At 40.1% G+C, this 16,351-nt stretch overlaps 2 protein-coding genes across 3 annotated transcripts in view; one reads left to right on the top strand and one right to left on the bottom strand.

Moving 5' to 3' along the window:
* The first annotated feature begins 1,019 nt into the window (after positions 1-1,019).
* prune2 (prune homolog 2 with BCH domain) lies at positions 1,020-14,721 on the top strand. Of its 2 annotated transcripts, XM_031317626.2 has the most exons (11): positions 1,020-1,272; positions 2,812-2,878; positions 3,020-3,220; positions 3,702-3,878; positions 6,454-6,556; positions 12,275-12,406; positions 12,560-12,646; positions 12,940-13,038; positions 13,134-13,172; positions 13,625-13,672; positions 13,796-14,721. In XM_031317626.2, exons 2-11 carry the CDS (start codon positions 2,824-2,826, stop codon positions 13,827-13,829), a joined length of 975 nt encoding a protein of 324 aa, XP_031173486.1. In that variant the 5' UTR covers positions 1,020-1,272; positions 2,812-2,823; the 3' UTR covers positions 13,830-14,721. The 2 variants fall into 2 exon arrangements, with proteins under 2 accessions (XP_031173486.1, XP_031173487.1); XM_031317627.2 differs by lacking the exon at positions 1,020-1,272 and having other exon boundaries at positions 13,799-14,721.
* pcsk5a (proprotein convertase subtilisin/kexin type 5a) overlaps positions 14,709-16,351 on the bottom strand; it is a 35,204-nt gene continuing 33,561 nt past the window's right edge. The window contains exon 37 of the mRNA XM_031317623.2: positions 14,709-15,694. Coding sequence (XP_031173483.1) covers positions 15,255-15,694 — 440 coding nt within the window. The 3' untranslated portion in view covers positions 14,709-15,254. The remainder of the gene's footprint in view (positions 15,695-16,351) is intronic.

Here is a 16,351-nt window from a genome sequence, read left to right as displayed (position 1 = left end):
TTGCTTACTCGCTGGTGTGTTCCAGTTGAACTAGCAAGTCAGAATTGTTGAGTTCCCAGTCTGAAATGTCAACTGGAACGCATTGAAGTCAGATTTCTTACAGTCGTTGGAAAATCGGGAGAACCTCACCAACCTTGACATCACAATCCAACATGGCTGCTTCAAGCACCAACGGTAGTGGCTGTATGAATATTGTTTATTATCCCTTCTGTCATCCACAAAATGCCACACGATGCATCGTTATCAACTGGTATTGCTCCCCTACCCCACCCCTCTTTTTCAGACTTGTAACTGGAACACGATTATCTCAGGTGTGACGTCATTCCGAGTTCTGACTTTCTAGCTGAATGGAAAGCAGCAAATGTGTACACGTGGATACCACAAGCGAACGGGTGCTTCTTGTGTGTACTAAGGCAAAGTATTAGGCTATATAAACTTCTTTGTCACGTTCATCAATGATGGTAAATGATCTGAAGTCTATAATTTTAGAACGTTTAGAGTCAACAATGTTTTATTAGACTGTTGTTGTTTAGTAGTAGTAGTAGTAGTAGTAGTAGTAGCAGCGTTTCCTTGCTGCCCGTGAGGTGGATGCAATTCTTGGCAGAGATGCAAAACTCGGCACAACACCGGCGCCAATGGGTACTACTGTATCTGCTTTGTGGCTATACAGTAGTTTTCTTAAGGGTTGAAAAGTTTAGGGCAAATTCAGAATATTAAGGACACATTTAAAGTTGCCTGCAGTCTCTATTTTCTTGCCAGCATGTGGTAAAGCGTGTGAATATTATCAGCACAAGAAGCTTACAATGTTCTCGTTTCTGATTGTTATTGCTTCTGTTTTTTTTTATTAACCCTAAGGGCTAACACAATCTTGTACATAGCTGCACAGTCAGGCTCATAAATCTACTGTGAGGCATTAAGAGCAGCCCCACACTCCTCAAGGGTAGTAATAAAACAACAGTGTCTACACATACACGCACAGTTAACCCCCTCCATACAAGGATGATAATGACACACAATCACAACTCCTCCTATATCTCCATTCAGTTGCACTGCCTGCAGCTGCTGCTGTGCTGAGAGCTGTGATAGCAGGTGATCGCCCTTATTTGGTAATGACCCAGATCATGTGACCACAAAATGGTGGAAGCTGTGAGCTGTTTGTAAGCTGAGCATCTCCACCGAGAGGCTGGGAGAAAAGGAAATAGGCAGGGAACTTGGAAGTACATCCATGCTCTGAGACGCAAAAGGACAAGAGATTCCCGATCCCCAGCAGTGGTGAGTAGATGGCTTTTATTCTGTGAAGATAAAAAGAGGGATATGTTCTTGTATTTTTTTTTTTGCCTCAAAGCCAGCAGACAGGAAGCGAGAATGAGGGAGGGGCTGCTGTCATCAGCACTGTGGTCCTGTGCTATGCTGTGAAAGAGGATCTAAAGCAGCTCAGCATCCTCCATGGAAGATGCACATAACAGCTGATGCTGATTTTGTTATTCTGCAATGTAGGAGTGTATGTCACTGTATGTTTATCTTTGTGTGTCTGTGTGCACATACTGTACATGTTCCTGTGAATCGTCAGCATGTCAGCTGTGCAGGAGTCACCATTCAGCATTTTTTTCTGTTGCCGCTGTTAATACAATCACATCTTCCTTGTTTTAGGCAGAGTCTTCCGAGAAGGAACAAGGATGTTTTTTTTCATGCGACTGAGCACACGTGACTCACTGTGAATTTGCATCTCTGCCCAATCTGTGCTCATATGAGCGTGCAGTCATTCGATTTGAATCAGCACTAGAAAAAGACTGCAAGGAGAGGGAATGAGCTTGTCATGATGTAACATGCCCGGTTTCTTTCCCCTCCTCCCACCCCTCAGCATCACATCCCCTCCTCCAGTTTGAATTGAAGGATTATTAACAGGGGAAGATGACCTTTAACCTCAATCTTTCTTTCCCTCATCCCTCCCCCTCCTTTCTCCCCTTACCACTCTTGTACCCCTGTTCTCTGATAACTGTGGAAATCCATTGGTAAAATATCAGATTAAGATATATTGGCCAATGGTAATCATTCAACACACTATACTTTATGGTGACACTATTTCTCAATTACCTCAATTTAGATAACAGTATCTGTAAAAAAAAAAAAAAATATTGTCCAAACACTATTTAAGAAAGTAGTTTTCAGTGGTGGCTTATTCAGATCCTTGACTTAAGTAGAAGTAGAAATACTTCAATATAAAAATAGTCCATTACAAGTAAAAGTCATGCATTGAAAATGTCACTTAAGCAAAAGGTATGTAACTGGTATCAGCAAAATGTACTTATCAAAAGTAAAAATACTCATAATGCAGAAAATGGCTGTTATACTATGATATATTATTACTGATACTGTTGTAGTTGGTCGAGGTGGAAGTAATTCAAACTATTTTTCAGCTGAGAAGTTCAATCTATAACAATGCATCATAATTTACAAGTTTGTCATGTGTTTTATATGTAAACTCTTTATGTGTAAAGTAACTTGTGACTAAAAAACAATAAATGTATGATAAAATAATAGTAATATTTCCCTCTGAAATGTAGTGTAAAAGTATAAAGAAATAAGTACAGTACTTTTTTCAAATTTCCTTAGTTACATTCCACTACTGGTCTTTTTAAAGTTTGGCACAAGTTGCGATTTTAATTAACAACGGGTCTTCCCCACTCAATAAATCCTATCAAGATTCAGATTAGAGGAATCCCAGGCGATGCATTACACAATAGTCTGGATACTCTCCAGGTTTGTTGTATCATAAGAGTCAACTTAATAACTGTAATTATCTTCTGATAGGTCCTCCTGGGGATGGACCTGGCATCAGAGAGTAAAATGAACTCTGAGGGGGGCGAAGGCAGACCCGGTGAGTATGAGTCAACCAATGCTCAGATTCAAAGCAAACCAACAGTTATTCAAAAGAAATGTAAAGAAAAGTATTTTTGATATCTAAAAGACAGCCATGAGCCAAGTGAATCCCTGTTTTTATGCATGTTTTTTTCTGTAGTCCCTCCTACCTCTCTACCCCTGCAAGGAGGTCCCACCCAAAGAAAAAAGCTATCTGCCCCTCGAATCAGCCTGTCACTGGACCAGAGTGAGGATGACTTGGGGGAGACGCCAGATGATCTCGACATTAACGTTGACGACCTTGACACTCCTGATGAGGGGGATTACCTCGACTACACGGACCATGAAATGGACTGGGAAGGTGGGTCATTCAGAATAGAAACCTCTTGAATTATCATGATGCTGAAGGAGGCAAGATGTGCCAACATGTTGATGTATATAATTTAAAACAAAAAAGACTTTCCTAGCTAGTCTCAATTTCTATATACAACTCCTGAAAAAGAGATTTGTTTGTGCTGTTTTTTTTTTATCTCAGCAACTTTATAACTTAAGTTTTTTATAATTCTCCAAACCACCAAGGTGGACTATGGATTTCAGTCTATTTTTTCACGGAAGACATTTTGACATGTCACAGTAGGAAAAGCACGAGTGTGAATAATACAATTTTTGATGGCTGAATTCCATTTAGCTACTTTAGTTTCAGGGGCCAGCTGGTATTGTGCATGTTGGTTAAATGTCACACTGTCATGGCTTACTGGGACACTTGAACAAAACAAAGCCATTACTAATGATGTTAGTAACACCTGTGCCTATCACACAGTATTGGTCCTTTCTCATATCAGACCCCAATGCAGCCAATAGGAGCGGAACAAGTGAGCCTTACAATCCAATCCCGACATACAGCGCTGAAGAGGAGCGCCAGGACGGCAAACTATGGAGGACAGTCGTCATTGGGGAGCAGGAGCACCGCATCAACATGAAGATCATTGAGTCCTACATGAGAGTCATCTCCCATGGAGGTGACTATTAAAGAGCTGTTTTACCATTGTAAATATGGATGTTATGTCCATCTACCTGTATTTACAGAAGCAAATATTTTTCAAATATACTCAATACTGGATAAGAAATTGTTGTGGTTCACATCTTGCAAGTCTTAGCAATACTTGCATACCTATAGGGTATATGGGGGGGGGGAGATGGGGGAACATGTCCGCCTCACTTTTCAGAATCATATTTTTCACTTTTCAGAATCATATTTGACTTATTCACTAAACTCTCTAAACATTGTCTTCTTACTGTCCATCTGCTAAAAATCAAATGGGGAAAAGCTGAGTTGATCAAAGTGGCATTAAATGCCCTTCAGTATTACCGTGTGCTCACAGCAATTAAGATTTAGAGCAGTTGTGAGTGATTTGCAGACTTTCTTTGACCTGGGATTTCACCTCTGAGGCAACATACAGGCTGGAATATTTCCTTGGAGGCAGGTTGCTGGGGCTTTACACATTCTTAGAGGAAGACCGAGACCCTGCTCACCTCCAACTCTTTTGCATTTTCGGTTAAAAAAAGATTTAATCAGTTTTTATTCAAGGCTTCTTCTCCTGAAAGGGTGACTTTGAAACTTTGATCAATTGAACACCAGTCCAAGCTCATGCAGTAAAGGACAATGCTCTTTGTAGTAAAGGTGGCAATATACACATTACACATTAGGTTTTTAGGAGAACAGAAGAGAAGTATGAGGTTAGTGAGGCTAGTGCATTAATAATGCAGGTATTTACATAGCATATTATATATTTTGGTATACTGCCATTATTATGGAAAGCTTGTAGACCAATTTGACTTCATTGTGTGCATTTGCCCTCTTAAATTGACAAACTCGGGCTGAACTCAGCTGAACTTGGAGTTTGTTTTGTATAGAAGAGAACTGTGGCATTTGTCCCTCATGTCTTGCATTAATTTAACTTAGTTTTAGAAAGGATCTGTTCTCTGAAACAATTGGAGCTACCAACAACTGTTGCAATGCACATATAGGCTTGTGAGTGTTTTAAGATGGACCAAAAAAAGTCACTGAACTGACAGCATGTATTCAGCAGATTTAATATGGGGATCCTTATTGTTTGAGCACAGTAAACATTTTCTGTTTCAGTTTACAGCAGGCCTGAATATCTGATTCCAGAAGTAACAGCATATTAAAAGTCTTCCCTGGTCTACTGTATCACAATCAGCTATTGTTTTTGAGCTGGCAACTGTCACTTCTCAGCTAACAAGATGGCAGAATGATGTCTCATTTTGGAAATGCTTCATCTTACTTTGGAGGTGGGCCAACCAAAAAAAATGAGGAAATACAGACTGTAGTTGAAGCCAGCTGAGTATTTCATCATTCAGTGGCCGTCAGGGAGGGAACTCTCCACAAACAGAAATTTTCACACGTCCTCTGCACATTACAACAATTAGGATTCAAGTTGAAAATTGGCAAAGTGGTCACAAGACAATTATATACCCTGTGTGTTTTATGATGGGTGGCTGCTGCTATCCCAAACAACACTCTAGTCCGTATAGACAAGTGACGAATTAAAGGGAAAACAATGAGTGGAGAAATGGGTGCAGTTACTTCAATACAGGACATTAGGTGTCACTGAATGGTATGAAAATGATGTGAATGTGTGTGTGGTAATGTGTTAGACGGCACTCTCCACGACCATCATTTTAACACTAACGATTATTTTCATTATCAGTTGATCTGTCGGTAATCTTTCTCAATGTATCAGTCTATAAAATGTCAAAGAAGAAAAGTCATTTTTGGCATTTTTCAACTAATTGATCATTCAGCTCTACAAAACACCGAATGAGGGAACATCTATTAGAAGAATAGTGTTTATCTCTAAAGCAGAGTTCCAGAGTCTTTGCCAGCAAGCATTTAAGCTTTTCTCATGGTTGCCCAACCTGTACTTATACAGCTTAATTAAGTTGTTTTTTTTTCCCTTTAGTCAGTCACCATCTATGTAGCTTCATTAAGGCTGCTGGGGGACCTGGGTCTTAAATTGAGGCCGGACACGGAGTCACGCGATATTACTTTCACAGGCAGGGGCCCCATTTCTCTCTTTCCACTCTGCGGGGCCCTCGAAAATCCCAGGGCCATGGGCTTCCATCCTGGTAAGCCTGTGCCTTTAGTAATCACTGGCCATATTGGTGGAAATCTGATCCCTAACCATAGCAGGTAGTGCATTTTCTTCCCACTGTGCTGTGGGCTTAAGTGAAACACAGCCATCCCATGGAAACGGAGACGTCTGTCACTGAAAATATCACAAGCTCTGTCATTTAGATAAAAGACCCTCTGTCTGAGTGACACCAAATTTGGTGATGAATGGGTTGGTGAATAAAAGGAAATTACATTAATCTGAAAAGTAGTGAGAGGAAACAGGACAGAGAGACACTCAGACAAAAGACACATATTGGGAGATAAATTGAACAAAAACGAGGAAAATAAGGGGGCAATCAAATTATAATAACTATGCTAATTAAGGCTAAGCTCTCACCAACAATGGCACAAGGTCAAGTTAACGCCTATTACTTTTATTTGTATGTGTTTTTATCAAGGCTACTATGGCAACGGAGCGAATGCCATCATAGTGTTTGCTGCCTGTTTCCTGCCAGACAGCGACAGAGAGGACTACCATGAAATAATGGAGAACCTCTTCCTGTGAGTTTTTTACGCGCGCGCGCACACACACACACACACACACACACACACACACACACACACACACACACACACACACACACACACACCTAGAGTCATGCAGCTAACATGGCTAAAAACTGTTTGTTGGATTGCAGTGAAATGTTGTAGTCATTCATGGTCTCCAAAGGACAGAGTCGTGACAGTGACCAAGACACTTCCATCAGCCGAAAATGTTATAATTGTTAATTGGCAAATGTTTGCATGCTAACATGCTAAACTAAGATGGTGGAACACTGCCTACAGTCTCACATAGCTGATAGCATTGCTAAAGACTCTTTTTATGACATATCTCAGGTTCTATTTTATTTAAGATATGATGCCGTCCTTTTTGAATTTATACAAGAAGACCTCACTCAAAAGATACATTTTATTTTCTATAAATAGTATTTAGCATGATAAGGATGCTACTTAATTATTTAAATTAACCATAGTCCATCTGCACAAGGAAAACTCAAAAGTGATAGTCTAGCTTGTTTGTGGAGACCTCCAATGTTGATGTCTTCACTGTGTTTCTGGCACTGTTGCAGTTCATGCTTGGACAGTGTGATTGGGATCCCACAGGCTGTTCTGTGAAAGATATTGAGTAAGCTGGCATATCTGAGAGTTTTGGATAGAAATGAAAGGGGGTAAACCGCAGTGTCTGTACTTTCTGATGCCAGATGGCTTGAGGTCTGAATACTTGCAAGGAGTTAACTATAGCTGGGATGTGAATGGTATGCAGCTTGATGTCAGTGGGAGATGATCACAATAGTCACAAAACGGAGTGGATCAGCAGGGTTGATTTGTAAGCTGGAGAATGACATTGGATCAGAAGGAGAGGAGAGTCAGAGTGAGCCCAAATTCATTGAAGTTAAAGGAGTTATTGAGGAAACTAGAAAGGACTGTTAGCTGAGAATATTGTCAACCATTTCAAAGGAGATGACAAAGGTCCCTGCTGACTAAGAAGAAGTAGAGAAGGTGGGGGGATTGAGGAGAGAAATGAGAAAGAGCTTGGTTTTATTTGGTTTCAGAGTATTGGATGTTATAAAGGTAGCCGTCTGATTAAACTGCTGAGGTGGATGCAGGAGATGGAAAAAAAGAGATTCAAAGCAAAACAGCTCATCCATGAAGCAACATTTGTACCATTTTCTCATAGCTGACATCAGAGGATCATAGCAAGATTGTATACGTCTCCTGTCAAAACATGGTTCTGCATTTCTTACTCTTGCATTTCACCATTTTGACATATGTGATGTTAAAGACTTAAGTGATGTTTTTTTTCTTTTGGTATCTGGAATTTTGCTGATTGGAATACATGACTGACAGTGTGGCAAACGGGATAGTTTTTGTAAGATGCATGAGGAATAAATTATTTTAACATTATAGTTTTGATGTCGTTTGCGCTTTGGCTAATTATTTTATCTACAGTATAAGAACTACAATAATATTCTCCTAATGGTTTTGCCCTATTTGTCACAATTGTTTAAACAATGGAATGGATTTTTTTTTATTTTATTTTTTGACTTGGGATAGCAATGCCAATCTATTGCGTGATCCACCACTTTGATCCAGACTGAAATATTTCTACAACTATTAGTCTATATCCACGACGTTCCACTTCCAGGATTGCTCAATTGCCGACAGAAATTCCACCAGATTTTACTCTTTTCGGCCGGATGCCCATTACTTTCCGCTTTCTTTGTGTTGGAATTTTAAACTGGTTGATTTATGAGCACTATGGTTAACTGCTCCTCAGATCTCTGCAGGGTAAATCCAGACAGCTAGCTAGACTATCTGTCCAATCTGAGTTTTCTCTTGCACGACTAAAACAACTTTTGAACGTACACACGTTCCACCAAAACAAGTTCCTTCCCGAGGCTATTTTTCAGCGGCACCGTGGCTCTGTCCGGTGCTTAGCGTAGGGTGACCAGATTTCCCGGAACTAAAACCGGGACACTTTGCGCGTGACGGTAGTGCTCGTGCACACACACGCTTTTTAACGTGAACATGTGCCAGCCCAGGTCAGACATAGACACAGACCGATTAGACACAAATTTGCCAACAGCACACATAGGCCTACTGCTCACAACATAATTGGGTATCTCAGTTAATATTCATGAATCTTCTTGGTATGTGGCCTACATATCTAAGAAATAATAGGCTATTAAAAGACATTGAGTGAGTTTTGTTGGGACCAACTTTATTTTTCAGAATTAAAGCATCCTTTTGGAAAATTCACCCACTGAACTTTGTGAAAAGGTATTTTTCATTGCACGGCACTAAACAAATTATTTGGAACTGCTGCCACAGGCTTGAACTAAAGTTATGGTAACACTTTACGGTAAGGGTACATGAATTATGAATTCATGCATGAATTAATTCATGATTTGTGCATTACGTTATTCCTTTATATCTTATGAATCATCAGGAATTGACATGAGTTCATAACCTCTCATTCATGACCTCATGCATGAACAACACATCAACATCAACATCAACATTACCTAAGTATTAGGTAAGGTGGGTACATCATTGTGCACAAGTTGTGTTCAAATCAGAATTTGCGCAGTGATGACCACATTTTTTTGCAGAAAAATAATCATGATCATGCTTAATAAATCATAATTCATAATGATGTGCCCACGTACCAAATGCTTTAGTTGTGTTGTTCATGTATGAGGTCCCAAATGACAGACTATGAACACGTCAATTCCTGATGATTCATGGAATATTAAGGAATGCAGTAAGGGACCATTCGGTATTTATGGAATGGACCACCGGAGGAAAATAGGGGAGGGTCATGTCTTTTTATATTTTGCTGAGGGGAGGGTCATCCAACATTTTTTAGTCTGGGTGGGGGGGGGGTCACCCAACTTTTTTATTCATGAAAAGAGTAACATTTCAAAGTGGCTTGTTTGGTGCATATTTATCCATGTAGCTCTCAGTCTCGGCCCCCTAGCAGATGGTCTGACCCCATACGCGGAGTTTGCTGGGGGGGCAGGAGGAGCACTGCTCCCTGGTGGCTCAAACAGGTAATTTCATTGTTTAAAAAAATAGTAGAATAATTACATCTGGCCTGACCAGATATTAAATAAATATCATAACACAAAACAACTAAATGGTGGTAGGTAATACATCTGATTTCATATACTGCTTTGGTAAAAAAAAAATAATACCTGGCTGACGATGGGAGCAGCAGGACGCAAAAAACGAAAATTACTGTTGCACTAGTCTGGACATCTTGCCGTGCCAACCTTGCAATAAAGGTTTCCTAAATGCCATGTATATAAATACGATGTCAGCTTACTAATTGATTGCGGGTTTTGTGTAGATTTGGACTTTTGTACGTTTATTCCACTTTGTTTAAACGGCGAAGTGGAGAGGCCTCGTTCACCTGTTTGGAGCTGGCTGGTGAATGTGACGCTTGTATCGGCCTTGCTGGATACACCGTGACTCTGTTTGTGGATCTACTGATCGCTGTGGATTACTTTTTTTTTGTCACTGGATTACGGCAAAAATACTGATCTTTTTTCTCAACGTGTCTTAATGTTTTATGGTGTGACTGCGCTTGGTTTCTGCGTTTGGAGAGGCATCTCAACAGAATGTAGGTCGAACACTGTTCACTGTTACATTTTAGTTGAATTTAAGCGTCTGTCTATTGCGTTCCAAAACAGCCGTGCCGCGATTGGATTTCATAAGGGCGAATTGTTAAATTGTTACAATGTAACTTAAAAACTTTAAAAATAAACATATGTGTTTTGGAATATAATGTTCAGCTTCGGCAGCTTTACCTATGTGCTAAAATATACAATGACGAAGCCTAGTGACAAGTCCATAGCAACCAGTGTTGAATTGGTTATATCCCAGCGTTCTTTGCTGAATGGTCTCAATGTTTTATTGTTTTATTTCATATGAATACTAGTTTACTAGAGGAGTAACTTAGTATCTGAAGTAACGCAGTAATAGATGAAGTGTGCATTTAGTTTCAATGCTTATTGTGTTTCCACAACAATGTTAGTGAGTAAATCTACTGAAATGGCCACCACAACAGAGGAGTATGATGTGTAAGATGAGAATGCAGAGGTCAACTTCTCTACGTCATGGCTGTAAAAATCAAATGGCATCTGTACTTCTTTGTTAAGTGCAAACTTGCACGCTAGGGGAGGGTCATTCCTTTTTTTTCCAAATCGCTTTGGAGGGTCATAGGAAAATTATTACTGACGAGGGGAGGGTCACGTCTTTTTAGGTTAGAGGCCACAAAACTCCTCCGGTGGCCCCTTAATTAAATAACGAACGGTCCCTAACACATAAATCATTAATTACATAATGCATAACAATACATACATCAATTAATTCATGCATGAATTCATGATAATTCATGTACCCTTACTGTAAAGTGTTACCAGTGTTATTCTAACCAACAAAATATACACACACACAAACACACAAACAAATGTAATCTCATTTGATAGAGCAGATAGTTTTCCTATTGGAAACATACATTCTGTATATTTGTTAGAGGAGTGAATTTGCTCAATAATCAGTTTGTTGGCTGAAAGCCTACTCTGAAATTGCGCACAGGTGTCAGCAAAATCGGCCCATGTGACGAGTATCTGCTTCACATTTCAGCAGGGCAGCGGAGCGGCTGCGGGTTGACTCTCCACGGTTACAGTCATGGGCTTTATTTAAGTCCTAACGTGAAAAAGCTTAACGTGGTTTAATGTACCTAAACAACAATCGATGATCACTAAATTTCTCTCTCATATTGCTCCTCATAACTAGAGCAATATGAGAGAGAAATTTGGTAATCATTGATCGTTGTTTAGGTACATTAGCGCTCGTCCGCTGACTTTCCAGTGGACCTGGAGGGACTGGTTAAAACAAGTAAGATAAGAGGCATTGCAACAATGTTCACAAATATAGCCTACATTGTAACGCTGGCTGCACAGATTATGCAGACCGCTACAATTGACTGACACACACACATTGTTAAAAATCATTTATTAGTCTTTCTACATGGGTTTAGTTAATGATCGGGCTATAATAAGACCATGTTGGTAATCGCTGACAACCGGGACAAAGTCATAGTGGTGTAAACCGGAACATTTTAGCGTCCCGAGAGGCTTTTGTCGAGACTCGGGACACACAATTCAAAATCAGGACGGTCCCGGTCAAACCGGGACGTTTAGTCACCCTAGCTTAGCGCCGCCCATGACGTTAGTGATTGGTTTAAAGAAATGCCAATAAACCAGAGCACGTTTTTCTCTCGTCCCAGAATGCTGTGTGGACTAGCCAGACCCTCCTTTGCAGCACTGTGGAGGAAGGTCTGTCAAAGCGAGACCATACAACTATTGGATGGATTGCCATGAAATTTTATACAGACATTCATGTCCCTTTTAGGATGAATTCTTAGTGCTAATTGTTAACATGGTTCATTATATACCTGCTAAAAAATCAGCATGTTACCATTGTTATTGTTGGCATGTTAGCATGCTGATGTTAGTATTTAGCTCAATGCACCACTATGCTAATGTACAGTGCTAGCATGGCACTTTACACTATCTTGTTGAATTTTGGCTTATAAAGGGTAAGTGGAGAGGAATTTTTGGGTCAATTATACTTTTCTTATTCCAGACAAAATTCTAATTCTCTGTTAGAAATCAAGGTTATCAAGCATTTAAGTATGTGTGTTTCCAGCTATGTGATCAGCACACTGGAGCTGATGGTGGCAGAGGACTACATGATCGTGTACCTGAATGGAGCCACACCCCACAGGAGAATGCCTGGCCTTGGTTGGCTGAAGAAATGCTATCACATGATTGACAGAAGGTCTGTTCCGTTCACTTACACCGTTATGTGATAAGGACTTTGTGAGAGATAACAGTAGCATGACTTGTGGTGATGATTTGTATCTCCTGAATAAATGTGAAAATGCAACATGGACATTAACACACCTAACATGTGACTCATTGTTATCTTCAGACTCAGGAAGAATTTGAAATCCTTCATTATTCTCCATCCGTCATGGTTTATCAGGACTGTTCTAGCCATCACCAAGCCCTTCATCAGGTAAGTTATCTTTTTAGGGATTGCAGTGTCAGTTCGGTCCACCACTGAAATAGCTCGACAACTATTAGATTTGTACAGACAATATTGGTTACCAGAGGATGAATTCTAACAACTTTGCTAATTTGCAAAAAGTGCTAATTAGCTAAAGTTAGAATGCTAAAACGCTAAATAGGTGTTTTTTTTACTATAATTGTGTTCCTCTGATGCCAAGCCGGTTACTTTTACTGTGCTTTTCATGTGCCTGTCATTCCACTTGTTTGTATGTGTGTGTGTACATGTTGCTCCTGTCACAGCACCAAGTTCAGCAGTAAGATTAAGTATATGAACAGTTTGGACGAACTACAGGAATTCATCCCGATGGATTGCATCCAGATCCCAGAGTGCATCATTAAGTGAGTTCCTCCAAACGCTGCACCACCCCCACCAATGCCTGAGTTGTCTTATTAAATGATTTTATATTCATCTTGTCATTTGAACTCACCTCTAGACTTGACAAGGAACTGAAGGAAGCAGCGGAGAACTCAAAGTAAGCATCAACTCTCCTGCCTCTTATTACTTCCCTCTGCAGAGGCCAAGGCCCCTACCTCTACCTCAGTTTTATACTTGGCTGGAGTGCTCATTTATCAGATGGGCTCCCTTTTAGATCACAGAGATCTTCTGCTGGATGAGGACCAATTGGATTTGACACTGGTTGCAATTACTGGAAGGACACAGGGAAAAAAAGATGCTAAATGCATCACTTTCATCTCATTTATCATTACAGTAAAATAAATGAGCCAGTCCTTATTGCAGAGTGATCTATTACTCTGTAAATGTTGGAACAACACTGTAGAAATCACTCACTAATCTCTGGCTGATTAATTGTGCATCAAATCATAATTTGCATGTGTCTTCAAATTTGCAAAATACCAGTGCATTACAACACCTGACAATAAATTCTGCTCTAACGACCACTCTATTTTTTTTTTTTCATTCAAGAATGAATAGTTTTCTGCTGGGACCGGAGCCAGCAGCAGGCGGAACAGAGTAAGTCCTAAGACGTTTTAGTTCACACATGGAAGAGAAATGGCCTTGTGTCAGCATTCTGTCACCCATACATTAACATACCCGTCTTTAATGTCTGTTTTTTGTTTTCCTTCGTCTTCCCAGCAGACCAGACGTAGCCGGTGCCAGCAGCTCTTAAACCCAAATATCCTAAATGGATGGGTCATCTCAATGTTCTGAAGTCACGTATTGTACGGGTGAAGCTGGAAAACAAAGTCAAAGGCTTGTAAAGCTAGTGTGTATGTTTGTGTCTTAGTGTTTGTCAATTAGACACGGGAGTTTAATATGAAAACACAACTTGCAATAGTTCCTGTTAACACTCAAGAGTTAGTTCTCATTCTTTATGGCTGCTGTAGCATCTCCTGTACCTTTTACACCTGCAATCCAGAGAACTATAGTCAGGGGTGATGCTTGGCAGCACCTACAGAGTAGCAGCGTCGTTCATGGAGGGGTAGAAAATGTAATTACACACCAGACAGTGCACTGCGCAAATCTATTTGTAGAGTCTATTGTGTTGTAGTTGTGTGCATGAGAAGCAATAATACCCCCCTTTACTGGTCACACACTCAGTATTTCAGATAAAGAGGGGACTTGTGTGACCTCAATCTACAATAAAAGCACATCGTGTGGCCAAAAAACCCTTGTGCCATAGATGACCAACTACTGCATTTAAGCAATCCAAAAATATTTGAACTTTAAAGCGTCTATCTGAAACCAAGTTATCAGTGCAATTTGAGCGCATGTCTTTTTAGCTCTGCAATGTGTGTGTTTGTTTTCAATCCGTATGTCAGATACATCAACTGGAAATCTCTTCAGCCTCTCCTGGATCATCAGGAAGAAACCTCAGAGAAATAAGGATGGCATTTCTGTAAAGCACAATATCCTGTTTGTGCATCAGTGCATGTCCCCTCATTGATACTAATGATCCTCTTACCCATGAGTCTTCTATGGTGTATTGAGGATGTGCAAAGAAATAATGGATCACTGTCTAGTAATTCAATAAAAATGGACTGAAGTCTGAACGTTGTTTTCTATCTTGATTTGTAAAGACTTTGATTCAACATTTAGCAGGAAAGTATTGGTCTTTTTACGCCCATGACTGACTCTGCATCTTTTCAAGACTTTATTTAAACAGAACACATGAAATTGAAATTCAATACTATAGAAAAGCAAAATACCATGATTAATCAAATTTTAAAATGCTAATGCACACCACAAAAATTAAAAATGAATAATATGATTAATGAAACTGTCAAAACTAGTAAATGCCCATGACAAATTTATATGCGGGAAGTCATCATACTCCAAACAAAATCCAGAAAGCCAAGTGTAATTATGTAAAAAGTCATAAGTATGTGCAGTATGTATCTTTTCTGCAGCACATTTTGTGAATGGGAAGCAGTTGTAAAATGCTCCTTATTATAAATAGCTTCTTATGTCTCATTTGGTTCAACTCCTACTCAGTGAAGGATAAATGGTCTGTCCCTCAGGGCAGGAGGAGATAAACAGCACAGGGGAGGGGGGGAGGGAGGGAGAGAGATTTCTTTAGAGAAATTCTTATACTTCACCGGAACGTGTAGCTCTCATCATCATACTCCAACTCGTCCTCATTGTTCTCTCCCAGCTGTCCGTACCGAAACTTCCTGTACACGGTGCCATCCTGGCCCATGTAAACAATGTCATCATCTTCATCATCATCATCCTCCTCCTCCTCCTTACTCCCTGAGCGACGTTCAGTCATGTCAACCAACTGAGCCTCCTGGAACCGACCGCCAGAGGAGCTGGCGCGACTTCTGTAGCCGCCGAGTCTGCTGCCGGAGCCCAGCTTCTCGTAGCCGCGGGGAGTGATGTCTGGGGGCGCTCTCTTGGAGCGGGAGTGCCTGATGAGGAAGACGACAGCCACCAGTCCCAGCACCAACAGGATGCAGGAGATAATGAAAATTGCCAGGTTACCTCCGGCCTCCTCATTCCTAAAGGCCAAGTTGGTGCTCAGGACGCACTCTCCTAGAAACCCACAAAGACAGGAAGTTTAGACACATTAAAACATTTCTTAGAGCTACAAAAAGACTGCCAGCCGAGAGTCCGAAAGCGATCGATATTATTTCCAGTTAACATTCTCCCTAAAACGATGCTAGAATTGAACATCAAAAGGAACACTACTCATTGCAGTAAAAATGCAAATATGACATCATCCAAGTATCAGGTCTCTATTACGGATACTTGATTTTAAAGCCCCTAAAAGAAATGCTCACGTTAAATATTCATGACTAAGTTAGGCAATAATCAGTTAAAAATACAAACTTTTAAAAAAGGTATTTTGTGTGGGTCAGATTTGATTACAGTGGCCTGTCAACCCACCAACTGTTATCACATTGTGATTCAAATGTTGACACATTGTTTGTGCACAGTAGTACATGACATCACATTTTTCTAACCAAGTCCCGCCCACTTCAAACCAGTGAGAGGAGCATAAAGGGAAAAAAACGGAGAAATCTTAATGTGAAATAATCCATGTTCTTACTTTGAGCATCAGGTCCTACAAAAACAATCTTCTCCATTTTAAAAGTGAATAAAAAACAGAAAATACGTTTTCAAGTAACAAGTTGCAACATTGTTGATTGTTCGAGATAAATAAAAGAAAGTAGGGTTATTGCATTAATA

This window comes from Sander lucioperca, chromosome 14, assembly GCF_008315115.2.
Source record: "Sander lucioperca isolate FBNREF2018 chromosome 14, SLUC_FBN_1.2, whole genome shotgun sequence".
NCBI lineage: Eukaryota > Metazoa > Chordata > Actinopteri > Perciformes > Percidae > Sander > Sander lucioperca.
Note: the sequence above shows the minus strand (reverse complement) of the source record. Positions and strands in the feature narration are given on the sequence as shown.

What these genes read in the sequence shown, in the direction of transcription:
- prune2 (XM_031317626.2), top strand. Translation starts at nt 2,824, where the DNA reads ATGGACCTGGCATCAGAGAGTAAAATGAACTCTGAGGGGGGCGAAGGC. An exon ending in GAGAGTCATCTCCCATGGAG is followed by an intron (nt 3,879 to 6,453) that starts GTGACTATTAAA and finishes GTTTTTATCAAG; the next exon opens with GCTACTATGGCAACGGAGCG. An exon ending in GAAGCAGCGGAGAACTCAAA is followed by an intron (nt 13,173 to 13,624) that starts GTAAGCATCAAC and finishes TTTTCATTCAAG; the next exon opens with AATGAATAGTTTTCTGCTGG.